Source organism: Polyodon spathula, chromosome 3, assembly GCF_017654505.1.
Source record: "Polyodon spathula isolate WHYD16114869_AA chromosome 3, ASM1765450v1, whole genome shotgun sequence".
Taxonomy (NCBI): Eukaryota; Metazoa; Chordata; class Actinopteri; order Acipenseriformes; family Polyodontidae; genus Polyodon; species Polyodon spathula.
Window position 1 is genome coordinate 25,088,153 of NC_054536.1, and position 17,232 is coordinate 25,105,384.

Below are 17,232 nucleotides of genomic sequence, written 5' to 3' on the forward strand. Positions count from 1 at the left end.
ATTTTTAGTTTACAGCAAACACCCCCTTCAAAAAAATGGTGTTTTCTTTTCTTCTCTTTATTGTGATACAATAACAAACCTTTAGGCTGTGTGTTGCAGATGGTATGCTATATATGGAAATTCAAGTAAAAAAGTTAAACAAAACAGAGATACGTTTGAAGTTCTTAGTATAGTATTGCAAGTTGATTATTTGAGTATAAAAAGTTTGCTGGCCTGGAGGTCATTGATCCTTTACTTAAAAACACAGCAGGCAAGTATTTTAAATACGGTTTACACTCGGAGAGGAACATTCTGTATTACTGTATGTGTGTACTGTGCAGTCAGCTTTTGGCCCACTGGCACTGTCAAGCTGGTGTCAAAGGGGTCATCTAGTTTTATAGTTTGTTTTTGGAAAATCGTTTTTTTTCCAGTGCAGCTTGGTTGCATAGGCTCTGGGCCTCCAAAATGTTTGAGGTTCGTGTGCTTGTTAAAATAAAAGAGTCACTGACTACTGTTAGGTTGATATTTTTCAAGCTTCAAATCCAAATATCTTTGGATTGTTGTTCCCTTAATTCTGTTCTAATTGATTCTGTTTAAAGCAAAGAAGTTGTCACACACCCCATTATACTGGAACAAAAATGTCAGTGTGGGACCAAGCAGTACATTCATGGTGTACTTGGCATGCTGCAGTAACTATAATCCTTTTCTAAATTTCTACTAGTTTTGAAGTGTAATTCCCCTTGTTGCACACGATTTGAGTAAAAGGAGAACATTTAACTATTTTAATATGTTATGAAAATCAAAGAAAACCCTACTGAAGGTATGTATCCAGATTAAATCAGGAAAGATAATGTCTTCTAATTACAGTACACCCTCAATGTAACGGCCTTCATTATAACAAACCTGGCCCCTGGACCCCAAATAAAAAAAACAAAAAAAGATCATATAAACACTCACTGTCAACATCCCGGACTGTACGCACAAGATGTGTCCTCCGCAGTGAATGTCAAGTTTTTTGTCTTAATAAGAAGCGTGCGCTGTGTAACTATGCCTCCGAAACAAAAAACATTTTATGTTGCAACAAAGCTGGAAACTATATTAATCATGAATATAGGTTGTCAAAAAGCACCAATGTGGCAATGCAAAATTGATTAAAGAAATTAAAAAAAACAACGAAAAAAATGTCGGGTTGATTTGGAATAAAAACTCAGTTTGGTGCACTTTGAAACGATTCATTTATGGTTCAAGTTCTCATTTGCTTGGACAGCAGCTTTTCGTACCTTATTGTTTAAACAAGACCAGTGGTGGGCCGACTAATCTGATCAACAGGAGCAAAGACACTGTTGATGATAAGGAGCCGATGTAAGGATACATGCAAAATGATTTGCGGCTTCAAAACACCCATGAAAGAGCATTAAATTTGGCGGGGATCTGGAATACTGAGCAGGCGCAAACAGTACAATGAGATGTAAAAATATTTACCTTGCACTTGGGCAATTGCTCACCCTTCAAAAACTTTGCACCTTCTCTGACAAGTTGCAAACCGTTGTAGAAGAGAGTAATTAAGAGTTGTATAAAATTACAAACCTTCAGAGACTTGTCATTATTTTTTTCCCTTGAGCTTCAACCTCATACTGTATTATTTTGGTTAAATTATTGGATTTTTCAATTGTAATTTTTTTTTTCAATAAAAAATTGATTGTTTGCCTTTCTTTGTGTGCATTGAATGTAATGGTTTAAATTGTTTCCAAACAGTCCTTTACCCAACCCACCCTCGTGAATTTCTGGTAAGGAACTGCACATGCTCTGCACTTGCAAAACAGCAAAGGACAGCTAAATATTTGTATGTTCCCTGTGTATTCTGTGTAATGTCTGGGCTGGAGAAGGGAATTATTTCCTTTCTTTTATTATTATTATTGTTATTATTATTATTATTATTATTATTATTATTATTATTATTATTATTATTATTATTATTAATAATAATATGGGTTTTCTCTTGCAACAAGCTTTTGCATGTTTTCTTGTTGTTGTTTCTCTGCAAACCAAAGCAATGCTTGGTCATTGCAACTACTGTAGTTTGGTTTTCACTTGTTGCTGTGATTGTAAATTATACTTGAATAGAAAAGATTCCCTGAATTTGATAGAGCATTGCAGTAGTGAATAATTAATCGGTATAAATACTTTATTCAAGTCAAATATAGATTTTAAGTTTTGAAACAGGGCACAGGAATTGAATGATCATCTTGATCAAGAGGAACTATTTTTATGCCCTGATCGTGTCTGTCCTTCCTTCCATCCATCTGTTTATCACACTACATGGTGAATGTGATAACTGCCTTTTATCATACCATACACTCCTAGCCTCTTATAGAGATGTCAGCAAAAACAATTCAACCATTGGTTTTCAATGCAACAATTGATTTTCAGAATATAGAAACACAAACACACAGTACTATACAGTAGCTCCTATTTGCCTTAACTGCCATAAAACAGAAAAGGTGTTTCCAAGTACACTGCACTGAATTAACTGGCTTCTTTCCAGAGCCTACATGCTGTCAGCTGAAATTACCTACACTTACTGACTCCTTGCAATTTGAGCCAGAGACTAGACAGATTATATGTTTGCAAGACGTCAGATGTTCCTGAAAGAGGTATTTGTTTAGCCATTGTCTAAACATTTTGTCAGTCAATTGCATTGTACTGTAGAGTGGGGAAGAGCCAGTTGTTTGAAAATAATTGTATATTGTTGTTATCAAAGCTCAAAATCAGCTTTGCTTGTGCTTCTGATACGGGTACAGCTGCCCAGCACCAAGCACTGATAGTACGAATTGAATTTATGCTTTTATTTATTGCTTTAGTGCAGGTTTATAATATATTTTAATTTTGTTGCTATAGTCACCCCCATAGGCTCTTATTTTTACACTGTGCATGTGGAAATCACAATTGTAAGAAGGAACTGTAATAGCAATAAATGTAACTTCTACACCAAGGGGCTTCTTATTTTCTAGAATTGTAACTATCTAGCACAGTAGTTGATGGACAAAGAAACCACTGATAGTTCTCATAATCTTTCACTAAAATAAACTTGCAACCACCTTGGAGAATTTCCCCGCGAGGCCTTGCAACTTAGTGTCCTGTTTGTAAATGAGAAGTTGTTAAACAGTCATACAGGTCTCAGATTTGCTCAAAGGTTGTTTTGCTTCTTGGCTTGAATTCTGTTTTTGTGCAGTGCAGGCTCGAGGACAAACTAACCAAGCAGAAAGATTTAAAGCAAGTTTTGTTTTAATGGTGAAAATTGGGCAAAAGTGGAGACACCGGCGTTCTTTGCAATATTCGTGTCTGATGGTTTAAAATGCTGTTGATATACTGTAGAAATAAGACTGATTTTTTAAAAAGAAAATGAATTTTCAATAATATATCAAGTGTTTCTTTTTTGCAAAGGGTCGGCGTGGATAGAATCAAGAAGCAACATTAAAAAAGGCTTGAAAAACAATGATCTAAAATAATGCCTTGATAAAACTGAATTCTTAAAATAAAACGTTATGCCAACAAAACTGTTTTCTGAAACTAGGTCAGTAGCTTAGGGTGCAGTCTGCATATTACAGTATTCAGTACAGTGGATCTTATGGAAAGGGGAAATATTCACTGTCACCAATGAAATGGCCAGAAAGTTAAATTACATCAGAATTGGAAATAGCTATGCTTTCATGTAGCAGACATTATACCTGGTTAAGAAGTTTTTTTTTTTTTTAAATACTGAAAGCCATTGCATATTGGGCAGTTTCCTAACACTAATACTGTATTGTTTGTTACCTTTGGGTTATTTATGGGTTTAATTTATGATGGGAATGCACATGACATGAGATGAGCTCATATGTTTTTACAAGTTAACTGCTGCTACTGCTTGCTCAGCTACAGTACCAATATCTCATTAACCATTGGAAATTGCTTTTTGATCGAGTTCGTTCGTGGGTATCGTACAAGAAAATTGGCCCCTTGTGTAGCAGAAATCCACTGTACTGCCTGATCCTCATAACCTGGTGATTTGTTTGAGATGGATGAGTTAGTGAATTCATATTTAGAGGGCTCTAAACACTGCATGCTATCTGTGTTGCTGACCTGGCATTAACCTCCTAACTAATAAGGCTTCTAGACCAAGTTTCTGTTGTAGAGAGAGGGTATTTTCTCAAATAGTGGTACTGCAACTGTACTGTATTTACCCAGTTAAGTTACTTTACCAGTGTTGTCCAATAGAAATGAACTGTTTAAACCTCTCACCACGATTCTTCACGTAAATGTTTACAAAGCGTTCCTTTTTTGCATTGTTTTAGTCCTGTTGGTGTTATTATGAACTGTAGGGTATGGTTATGTCCTGACGTGTTTGGCCAACTGTATGCAGGGGTGCAAATTCATTTTGAAAATTGGTGCTAAACTGTTTTGAAAGTTTAGCACCAGAGAGCATATTGGTGCTAAATTATCAAACCCCACCCTAATCTAGCCCCACTCACAACTTCCCACACGACAGAGACCTCTCCTGTGTTTGTGGAAGAGTGGGAGTGGGTCATGTGAGTACTCCAGACCAAATGAGAAACTGTCATCATCTGTGGTTGCTAAGGAATAATAAAATAAAAAAGTAACATGTCTACTGGCGGCAGAATTGAATGTTGCTGGCGCTACATGAGGTACTCTGGTGTTAGAATCTAGCTCCATAGCACCAAATTTGCACACCTGTATATGGTATACTATAATTGTTGCATACTGAACTGGGAGGCGTAGGGTTCAAAACCAAATGATTGACCATCGGGTCCAACATTAATATTCTAAGGTAGGCTCAAAGTAATAATCTGCCAGCTGTGTAAGCCCAATAATGAAACTGTCAGTACATACAGTGGTTCATAGTTCAGTCTTGCAACCACCGGAAGATGGTCATGCTCATGGTTTGACTACATGATTGATGTATTGAGCTAGCCTTAGCTATGGCTGTCAAGTTAAAAAAAATCAAAATAACATAAATGCGTCTTTCGTGATAGAAATTATAATAATAGTGGACCCAGATAATATGGTCAAAACAATCAAGCTTACTGCTGATAATCTTTTAAAAAAATAATATTAAAGCCAAGACCCACTGGAAAGCTGTCATAGATTTAACTATATTGTGTAAACTGAAAGAGGAAGACTTGAGAGAGCAGGGTATCCGACAATTATATCAAACCCTACATTTAAGTACCCTCATTCAAATAGGGAGCCAACACTCTCCTCTGTGTACAGCACGGGTAAATCCAGTCTGACAAGAAACTTAGTAAAATCATCGAATCTTCAACAAACACTTCAACAGGAAAACAATATCAATGTTTTAATGCTACAAAGACATTTTGTAAAGACTTAAAATGTTTGTCCGAGTATATTCTTTAGTACGACTACTTATGTAAATCTGGCCTGACCCTTAAAAAAGGTTATAGTAGTGAAATGCAGCTTTTGTACTGCACTGTTTATTCCCTTTCTATCAATTTATAAGTGAGCTTTATAGTGTATATCACAGGTCATTGACTGTTATTTGGCCCAGCCTCCATACTGTACAAACTACTATATATTTAGTTTTCATTTCCTAATTAATTCTTGCTGCAATATCTGATCCTGAGTGCACACGTAATAATAAGATTGAGTGGTCCAGCCGAGTTTTTTTTTTTTAATTATTGTTTTAACAATGTTATGCTGTTTTTTTTTTTTAATGCTGTTAATTCAGATTCAGGAAAGTGCTGTGGAATGGTGGGAAAAAAATACACACATAGCCTGATTCTACTGTATATGGAAAATAGAATTTGATAGCTATTACTGTTGCTAGACATACAATACTGTTTCCTCATGATGGATATTTGTGATGGGGTGGCCCACTTCCTAAATTTAAAAAAAAAACTAAACACTATGAGAATAAGATCAGCTGAATGAGTGGGCCAGGCTAATTATTTTAATGTAATTTTATGTTTTTATGTTTTAACAAATGCCTTTATTTATTTATTTATTTATTTATTTATTTATTTGTCTATCTATCTATTTATTTTACAGAATTCAAGTGCCCTGTGTGTTCCAAGTTTGTTCCTTCAGATGAAATGGACTTGCACCTTGTTATGTGTTTGACAAAGCCAAGGATAACATATAACGGTAAGAGCCTCTACTCTGTTTAATGCTATGAAAAACAAGCCTGATCTTTAGACCCATTTTTAGACTGTTCCTCCCGGCGAAGAGAATGGTGATTCACATATTTATTGACAAGTGTGGATTTTTCTAATGTTTAATAACCTATCATGTCTCTTTGGTGCGATTCTCTATTTTGCTTCCACTTGCTATAGTTCATTATGTAATAAATATTGAAGGAGTCTTTTCATAAATAATTTTCACTGGAAGCAAGACAAATGTACAATATATATATAGTCTTAGTTTTATGCAGGATTCACCCTATAGCCTGGAGGTCGCCGGTTCGAGTCCAGGCTATTCCACTGCCTCCTATAGAAGGGAGCTCCCAGGGGGCGGGGGAGGGGGGGCTTAGTTCGGTTGCGCACCAGTGACCCCTGTAGACTGGCTGGGTGCCTGCGGGCTTGCTTGTAAGCTGCCCAGAGCTGCATTGTCCTCCAATGCTGTAGCTCTGGGTTGGCTGCACCGCAAGCCTGCAGAGTGAAAAGAAGCGGTCAGCTGACGGCACACACTTCGGAGGACAGCGTGTGTTCGTCTTCGCCGCTACCGAGTCGGCGCAGAGGTGGTAGCGGTAAGCTGAGCCTAATATAATCGGCATTTCAAATTGGGAGAAAAATGGGGTAAAATCAATTGCCGATTACTAAATTTAAAAAATACTAAAAATCAATTGTTGGTGGATTCATAGGTTATTGAGCCAAAACATGTCTGAAGCCGTCATCTGTAATTTTTTTTTGTCATCTCCTAAATACCGTACATCACCCCTTTTCGCTGATGGAAAAGCAAGTGAAACAGGGCTTGCAGTACAATGTCATTAAAACTTCAAGATGTTTATAGTGCCATATGATTTATTACAATGCTCTCTCGCTATAACTCCACCTATGGGACAGGTACCAGACTGAAGAATGGCAGTAAAAATCCAATAAACTACAAAAAATGCATGTTGCCAATCATAACATTTTATTTTTCTGTGTCAATCACAATAGTGTGGTATGTACAGTATACAGTGTCAGAGTAAGCAGTCATTTTCTGCATTTTAATTGATTATGAGTAGTGGTAAAACAAGAGAGATAGCAATGCATTTGTGTAAAACCAAGGTCCTATTGTTAAGTGACTGCAGCAGCAGTTGTGATGCATAGTTCACCCTCTAGTCTCTGTAAGTCGCTTTGGATAAAAGCCTCTAATAACTGACTAATTAATTAATAATAATCTTTCATGTTAGTCCTTTTACCATGAATGAATTAGTCTCAGTAATGATTGTTGGACTGGGTCTTGCAGCCAGGGAATGTGATGCACAGTCAAGAAACACAGGCTTAGAAGTAGGGTAGATACTGTAATCTTTGGGATCAATACAAGATGTTCTTTTTGTATATTTCATCCTGTTAACTGTACAAACTGTATAAAGGAGTGGGGAATTGGCTGTTTGGGTTCATGATATTTTTGAGAATCTATAAACACGTGTGCAAATACAATGAAGCAGACTAATTATGGAGTGGATTTGATTTTCACTAGCCTTAAAAGTTTTAGTGTTGTTGTACAATAGTTCTAGCCCCTTACATCATTCTCATTTTGAATACTTAAAGCTACCGTTCATGGAAACTTCTTGGTCATTTGTATTCATCATGAAAGTCTGAACATAGGTTTCTGACAGATTTTGAAAAAAGACCTGTTTCATTCAGACATGGCTGCTGTACACAACCCTTGATCCGTGCCTACTTTACAGTTTTTTGACCATGCTTACCCTGCTTACCTCGCACACTGGCACCCGTATACAGGAAACAAAAGTTTTTCTAAATAAAAACATGAAAACAGGGAAAATAAAAACTCTCCAACATCCAATCAAAGATTGCCTGCCTCAGTTTATCTTCTGAAAACAGGATTTTTAAAAGGCATTTGTTAAACTCATGCACTGTCTGTATAATGTACCCTGCTGACCTATACTTTGCCAACGAAAAGTGAAACCTGTACCGGTTTATTACTTGATGGGTGGGGCCTTTGTCTTTTTTGCCTGTTTTACCCCTCTCTGAATGCTTGCTAATTAAATATACCTGAATAAATAATAGTCTTCCAAAATGTAACATGTTTACTACTAATGCAGAATGGCTGTGTGTGATACTGAATTTGTTCATTTCACCCCCCCAAAAAATATGTTCCTCCAGTACTGTGACGTGTCCTGTATATTTAGATTGTGATTCAGCTCCAGATCCTGATCCAAACCTAATTCTATACATGTGTATAGATTGAGCATGTGGGGGCGGGGACGGCATTTTCATCAACAGTAAACAGATCGTCTTTTTTGTGGCGGTGGGCATTGTTACTCGTTATAGAGGACAGTGATGTGTTTACAATTCCTGGAAAGTGCGAACATTGTACAGGGAAAATAACCTCATTTGTCAGAGACATGCAGAGAAGCATGGCAGGCACATGTTACCTCTTATTTAATCTTTCTGTTCTACAGCTGTCCCTGTGGTGTGTTTTTTTGTGGAAATTTGATTTTGCCAGGTTGCAATTGTTGACACTGCTAATTAGATGAATTATTTATTCAGTGAGCAATCAACACCCAGTGGATCATTATGTTTCCCGCATCACTGTGTCCCTTTTTACACATTTGATACTTTCAATGTGAGCCAGTCTGTGCTTTTCATTTTATTATAAAGTTGATGAGATCACTACGAAATAGTCATCATGTGATCCTCCGCACAGTGCCCCCCTCCCTTACACAGTGCATTACTAAATTAAACATTTATAACACTAATCGGAACCATAGTTACAAGACTGTGCTAATTGTGTCCGTCTTAAAGAGACAATGAAAGTGCTAGTGAAATGGCATTACTGGGCAAACGGGAGCCACGAACATGTAGCCTTATAGCTGGTTCCACAGTGTTAAGGGACGCCTTATGATGTACCTCACCATGCATTATTTAAACACTTATAAGGCTACACTTTCTGTTTGGAATTAAGTCAGGTAGACAAACATTTTGGCTATTGACATAGTCAGCAGTGTGCACTGGGTTCTGTTATCAACATTCTACAGATGGGAAAGTCCGGATTATCTACTTGTTTACCAAGTTCTTACTAGAATGGCACAAAATGTATCTCCTGCTCAGCACCTGAAAAGCCTGTGGCGACGAGTCAGCTGTGAAACTGATGTGTGCCATCTGTGTCCGTTTAACACTAAAGTGATTCCTCCCATTAACAGGATTAGATTTATGTAACAGTAAGATGGTGACATTGGTATTTAATAAGTGGAATTAAGATTTTTGCATGCTGTCAGCTGCTGAGAGGACACAAGGAGGAGGGAGTTTCTACAGGTGCTTTATTGCTGTACCCCGTTAGGAACTAGTGCAGGTGTCATTGACACTGTTTACAGCACAACCGCCAAGAAACTGATGATGAAGAAAGCTCTGATGAAGTGTTAAAAGAAACGCCTTAAACAAATACACTGTGTTTTTTTTTTATATAATAACCTAATTATTTTTTCTATTTAAACTTTGTATTTTTGTTTTGAATAAAACAGTTTGGGCATTTTGATTTGATACATGTGTGTAATCATTCTCTAGAAATAAACAGTATAGATGGTGAATTAGCACATATTTCAATTAGCAACTTGCCAAGAACACACCTTGTAAAAGTCAGAACAGTCACTTTTGTATACTGTAGTCTTTTTACCTGAATGTTCCTTGCATAGCTTCTGCCTTGGCTAATGCTACAGAACTGTAAAATATTCATCAAACACAATATTATTTTAAAATTTAAACATCAAAGAAACAAATGACCGTACAAAGTACTGTAGTAGGGTTAATTTATTATATAAAACATTTAGTGATCAGCATCACATCAATGTCTGCCTCCTGCACTGGCAATAAGCTGATGTGAGATCAGCTGTCTGCTTTTCTCTCCATGTCACAGAAAACAATGATCTCTTCTATGCCACACAATAAATCTTTTTTTTTTAATCCATGTGTATCAGGCTGTATTGTGTTTAGCCCAGCACAGACTACATCTGAGGAGATTGAGTTGATGTACTAGAAGAACAGGAAGCAGTGAAGGTTGTTAAAAGGAGAGTCAATAGAAAATCTGCACATAGGCTTTCAATGGTCCAAAATACAAAAAACACAGATTGCACAATGTGCTGTAGCACTGGAATGAAGGATGTGTGGAGGCTAATACAGCAGACTGACCAAGGCACAGGCTTGAGTGTTTGTCTACATGATTTGATTTTCAATAAGTCTGGCATCCTATGATTTAAAATTTTACAAAATTTCACTTTGAGTTATTCACCTGAGTGAAAGAATTCAACCAGTGTTCTGCACCCTCCATTTCACCTCTTTCAGGTTATATGTGCAAAGGTTAACATGTGAAGCATGCCATTTCTCACTGAAATAGTGTTTTCGTTGTGCTTTTCACAAAGGTTGTGAAGGAAACAGCATGACAAAACCCTTGTACGAGTCAGGTATGATAGTGGAAACATGGTGATTGAGTGTTTGGGCCCGAGCTTACGGAACAAACTTGTTAAAAGAAGAACTAGATGTGTTGCTGCCTTCCGAGTACTAATTTCTTATTAAACATAATTGCGTTTAATATTCTTTAGGTAAAACGGTTACCTCCCTATGAAATCTTCATATTCTTAACAAAGTTTCAGGATCATTAATGAACTGGAGATCTACTACTGAAGTTACTTAACTGCGCATTTGTGTGTCTCAGTTTGAGTTGTTGAAAGTTAAATGACTGGTAGATTTAAACAGTATTAATGGAGCATGATCGAGTCGTGACCTCTGTGTGCTTGTGTGAATGTTGTCCAGTCGTGTTTGTTTGTCCCTCGTTCGATTTTTGGGGTCCGATAGCATGTCTTGTTATGTCTAAATGTTACAGTGAAACGAGATGGGAAAGTAGAGTTGAAGCAGTGAAGGCGATCTGGTATCGCCTCGGGGAAGTGTACAATGCCCTGGTTTCAATCGCAGAGGATGGTACCCTCTGGAAGCAGTGGTTTCGATTCACGGGTGGAAGCAAAATGTATCACAGGTAAAATGCTGAATTTAAAATTTTTGTGCAACCTAGTGGTTTAGTACGATATACTGTGTGAAGTTAATGTAACAAGCAAAAAGCTCCGGGCAGCTAACTTCGATCTCTCTCGAGCAGTTGAGCAGCAGGAGACAACGGAAACGTATCTCCAGAATTATCAAACAGACAAGGTCTTTGGAGGGGCACTAACCAATGCGAGGGAGTTGGCAGAGGACCTTCACATTGATGCCCGCTTTCCACCTGAGCGACACATTCGATCTCGTCAGAAAAATAAATACTGGCACTACGAGGCAGAAGACAATCCTGTCAATGACCCCAATCAGAGACTCAAAGTTCACTTTGTTAACCAGGTGTTGGGCTCTGCTATACAATCAGTCGAAGATTGTTTTTCAGTTTCAGGAATTCAGTGATGTATTCAAAATCTTGTACAACATCCCCGTACTGACTGCATTGGGAACAAACTATTTCTCAACCAGTCCTGCGTTATTGAAATGGCTCTCACACATGGAGATTCAAAAGACATGCACTTGAATATATTGACATTTGCAAAAACAATATGTCTTCAGTGTTTCCAAATGCATTTATTTCACTGGGAATACTGCTGACGCTGCCAGTCACAGTTGTGAGTGGGGAGCGCAGTTTCTCAAAGTTGAAACGAATATAAAACTACCTGCGGTCCACAGTGACAAGGGATCAGTTAAACGAACTTGCAACAATTTCAGTTTAACGTGAGCGTACCCAAAACCTGGATCTGAAGGAAGCCCTGCATGCCTTATATTTTCCTAATCTGCAAGATATTTTTTCTAACTAAATTCATTATCATCATTTTGGCACATTTTTTTAAAATTTATAACGTGATTTTATGATAATGGTGTGTGTCTGTGAGTGTGAAGGACGGGGGAGGGGTCTGTGTAAAGTCTGCCCTGTCTGAGATGCAATGTAATTAAAAAAAATTAAAAAAGGTTTTAAGTACAAGATTTTTTACTTATTTTAAGATCACATTACGACAGTGTGCAAGTACTAAGATATTTACTTTTTAATCCAGCAGGGAAACCACTGTTCCATAGCGAGACGTGCTGAGCGACTTGCGAACTGTAGAGTTCTCTGCATCAACCAATACAGGAACAGAGAGCTGATTGTCTGCCGTCCCTGTTTTCTTTGTAACAGTTCGGTATGTGTAGACTGTTATTGGAGAAAAAAAAAAACAGTCTAATGATATGATGAGGTTGCAGACTTGGCGATAACAGAATCTCATTCAAAGTGGCAATTGTAGCCATGACTGAAACACACAGTACTCAAGGAGTTTAACGGTGGAGACGCGAGTTCTTAGACGCTAACAGAAAAGACACACGTGCAGTGATCATTTTCTATCTCTGCACAGAAGGTAGGGGGCGCTTTGGACAGTATACAAATGTTGTTTTACATTTTAAAGTGGGCTTTTGTACCTGTACTGCAGGTCTCTTGGTAGGCTATAGTCTCCAATTACAATGGACCACAGTGACTGTTAGCAGCTTACTGGTACCCATGTTTTGAGTGGGCTGGGACACTGCAAGGAACTGCTTCAAAGACTTGCCCAACAAAAGATGGGTTACTTTTTTTTTTTTTTAGTTCCCACTATTATCCTATCAGTATTGGTAGACTTGTGATACATTTATGGGGTAGAGTGGGATTGCTAAACAGTTCTTGTAAGTGTCGTATTTTAAACATTTGTACCTTACAAAACCAGATTTTGGTATGTTTTTTTTATTGCGCATTTTTCGGGTGTACATAATCAATACATAGGCAACAGGAGGATACCTTTTTATAACTTTTTTTTCATATCTAATTCATGAATTTCTTTTCACAATGAGCATATTACACTTTCTGATCCTTTTTGTATCCTTCTAGAATATGGGCTGTACAGTACTGTGTTTTGTTTCATGCTGTAGATGTACAGTAGATGAAGGGCACCTTGAAAGGCAGAAGCTTCCCTTCCAGCCCTGGCTAGCATTACTTTCCAACTCTGCAAGGAAACAGTTTTTTATTAGCGGAAACAACAGCTGGAAATCCTGTCACAAAGGTCAAGCCTGAAGCAGCAGGAAAGGAAAAAGTGAATATTGAAATAAAAACTAAATTGTACACTCGGTTGCTTCTTTGTGTGATTCAGTAAAATATTTTAAAATGTTCTGTTAGCAAATGGTGTATTTATTTCTTACTATCCTCTGACACACACAAGTGTTTTATTAAATCAGAAGCTCTGCCTTGCAGGCAGTACTTGTCCTATTCGTCAGGATCAGGATTATCCCCTGCTTAATGACGCATATCCATCTGACTGTCCGTTTGTGTCACACTTCCAATTGTGCGTGTCTCTAGAAAGCCCCTTTTCCAATTCCGATTAAACTTGGGACATTCTTCTTTAGCTCATCGTAATGTGGGGATATGGAGTCTGTCTTTCTGTCAGTCTTCCAGCTGTCTGTGTGCTGCAGCTTACATTTGTACATCTAGAAAAGCGCTTATTCAGCTGTGATGAAACTTGGTCTGGACGTTCTTTAGCACAAGTTATTAAGAGTGTCAGAATCTGGGGATATGTGCAGGTACCTACACGTTATGTTAGAATTATTATTTGTGTGTGTGTGTGTGTGTGTTTTACAGATGCATACAGTGGATGTTGACCATGGTACCTTATTCATGTTATTGATACAGTGCAGTACCTCTAGTTGTATATTTACAGCAGTGAGTTGATATAGTACTATGACTTGCCACTGTAACTTATTGCTTCTCCGTGCACAACAGCATATGGTTTCTATATTCCATATTGATCTGACTTGCCTTGAGATTGTCAAAAGAAAAGCAAACACTTATTTGAGAGCTGTGCCAGTAGTGGATTTTAGAAAATCTTTTAATGATGTGCGATTACAGCACAGCTATTTATTTGTACTCTGTGTTGTCAGTTTATAGCCAAGGTAACACCTAATCTTTTCTTCCCCTCACTGTTAAGTTAATGTAGCTGTGAGAAAGTGGCACACACACATACTGTATTACATTTCTTGAAGACGCTTGTCTGTTGTTTTCTTTTTGTGCCAGCCCAGCATGTTAGGGAAGCTATTGACATTCAGACAAGAAAATGCTTTTTACTGAAGCTTTCGGAGTGAAGCATTCTCTTGGAAGCTTAATGGCAAGCCCAAGACAAATCAATATCACCATTATTAAAATGGCTGCCGTCAGCGGTAAGTGATCTCATGAGTTTTATGTTCTGTAAATGCTTAATATACTACAGTGATGACATCATTGCCCAACGACAGCTTGCAAGAGGTGGAAAGAAGTTCAGTACACATTTCTAGCTTTTGATCTGTGCTGGAAGCCCTGTGTAGAGGATATACTGTAACAGAGGCCCCCCCGGTACAGTGCGTGCACCGGTCGATACAGACCACATACACGAAACAGGAACTGTAATTTTAAGAATAAAGTGCACATAGCACTGCCATTGCAGAGCATTCCACAAGTTTTATAAATATGACACAGTCAAGACTGGATGGGGTGTAAATTTATCTCATTTTAATATAGTGTGAAGATTATCAATAGTATCAAGTTTCTTTTTTTTGGGGGGGGGGGGGGGGGGGGGGGGGGGGGGAAATACAGAGCAGTGCTTTCTTCCTCCCGAGTGAAATCTAGCTGCTCTGAAGCCTGTCCCTCTTGTCGCACACACTTGGGATTAAAAGCCTCTTATTGCAGTTATGCGTTCTCTTGGCACAAGCCACACACATCCATTAACTTTAATGAATTGAACTGCTTTTTATCAGGGAAATGTAGAAGGGGGAGCATATCGTATGGAAGGAGAAGACCACTCTACAGTAGCAAGCCAGCTTACTGTGGTCATGCATTGTGTAACAGTAAGAGAGCACACTGTACAGAACTTCTCCCGGACTGCCTGTGTATCTTCCACTCAGCAAGGTCACTCAGAGGATGACATACATTGGGTATAATTGCTGCAGTCTTGTGACTGCTGGAGATGCTGCATTGGTCAAGAAATCCTGGTGGTTCAATGTCCGATAAGCTCATCGTCTAAGTATGGTGGTGTTTATCTGCCACTGCAATACAACGCTGTTTTTTGCACTGTGTGTAGTTTTCTACCACCCTCATGACATTGGCTTTGTATCAGTACTACAGCTTTAATGATGCAACAAAGCTAAAATACAGTAACACTGTTAAGCCCTTATATATATATATATATATATATATATATATATATATATATATATATATATATATATATATATATATATATATATATATATATATATATTGTTATATGTATAGTGGGCTGGGCTAGGAAGCTAGCATGTTAAATTGGTCTATATATAGTATAGCTTTCAATGTGAGATTTGCAGTACTGCCAGTAGGACAAACATTAGTAAGACAACATTTTGGTGTGTACTGAATATTGTGTATGCACTTACTGACATTTTATTTTCTGCTGAACCTAATTTCAGGTAAGGCCAGCAGACGACTAAAAATAAACCCTTCCTCAGCTGATGCGCTGGCTGGTAGTTCAGTAAATCTCCCTCTTAACCCTCAGAATTATTTCAGTCTTTATGCTTGTGCTAGACTCAATGGTTTCCTGATTTTTAACGAACAGTATATTTGCCTGCTTCTATTACTGGCCACAAGTTTCTAATCCTACCTTGACACTGATCCTTTTATTAGGTCCCCCATTGTTTTCAGGATGGTTGCCTGGCATTTGATTTATGTCTGCCGTATATTGTTAACTATTAATAATACTGAATGGTACTGTTCTGTGTGCACATGGGGAATTCACCAGGTATCTTCTGCTTTAGGAGTTTTAGTCTGGTGCGAACCAGGCTAATGATGTAGGTTGAAAATCTATCAATAGGAACATGCTGTTTTTATAAAGAACCTTCACTATTATTAACCAAACAGTTTAAACGGCCCACGGCTTTCTTTTTTTATTGAAGGTCATACAGATTATTTCATCATGTACTGTAAGTCTACAGTAAACACAGGAAACGGAGTATTTTCCAAAACAGTGTTTCCAAAATGTTTTCTGTCAATAGCAACTTGTTCAATTTATTCATTCTGTTCACATATTGTAAACAATACTGTATGTGGGGCAAAATATTGTTGTTCGAGTGTCACCCGTTCTGGAATTTACTCTCATTATTAATATTGCGCACAGTTTTTACATCTCATCCTTAATTGCAATTAGACTTAAACGGTGCTACAACATTCTAGTTGATAGAAGTGTTGGGTTCCTGGAAAGCTGATGAATCCAGTATTACACCGGGTTCACCCTTTTCCTTTTGCTTTATATCCTGTGGAACATTGGGAGGTGAAATACTGTTGGATTAATGTTTTCTCATGTATTGCATCACACCATTTGGTCAACTTGCGTGGAATGATCCTATAAAGAATGCTGTATGTTTTGTTACAAAAAACAAACAAAAACCCTCCAAAAAAACAAGTAACTGTATGCTGGTACTGTAGATATTAAGTGATTAAAATGTATTATTTTACACTAAATTGTATTGAAATAGCTTTAAGTAGCTGGGCCCTTGTTTATGGATTTGTACTTAAGAAAGTTGTGCTATGCTGTTCATCCCATGATTAGCTGAAGGCAGAACAAAGAACCAATCACAGTTTCGGATCCATTACACTATGTAACACTATTTTTGTTCAAACAAAACAAAACAAAAAATTGTTACACGGTGTTATCATCCAGTAAAGGTCATGTTTGATCAATGTAGTACGAACGTTCTGAACTATATAATAATGTGCTGCACTGCATAGTACTTTCCATTTGAGGTCTCATGTAGAACAAATACAGTACCTCCTTTGACCAAGCCTTTAAGAACAGCAACACTGGACATTGTGGAAACATGGCTTAATGTGTTCACTAGGTCAAGTTACAATAAAGATTTCCAGTTCCAATTGAGCTGTTGTTTTCAGCAAGCTAGCCTTGGAAGGGTTCTGTATGTACTGAACAGTCAACAGAACATTCTCACATCTTTGCCTGCTCACAGGGAAGGTGCTGTTACAGGTGTGACC

At 37.7% G+C, this 17,232-nt stretch overlaps 1 protein-coding gene across 1 annotated transcript in view; it reads left to right on the forward strand.

Moving 5' to 3' along the window:
• The window catches only part of LOC121312893 (E3 ubiquitin-protein ligase znrf2-like), a 55,143-nt gene that overhangs the window by 32,710 nt on the left and 5,201 nt on the right, over positions 1-17,232 (forward strand). The window contains exon 2 of the mRNA XM_041244785.1: positions 6,046-6,141. Within this exon, the coding sequence (XP_041100719.1) occupies positions 6,046-6,141 (96 nt within the window). The remainder of the gene's footprint in view (positions 1-6,045; positions 6,142-17,232) is intronic.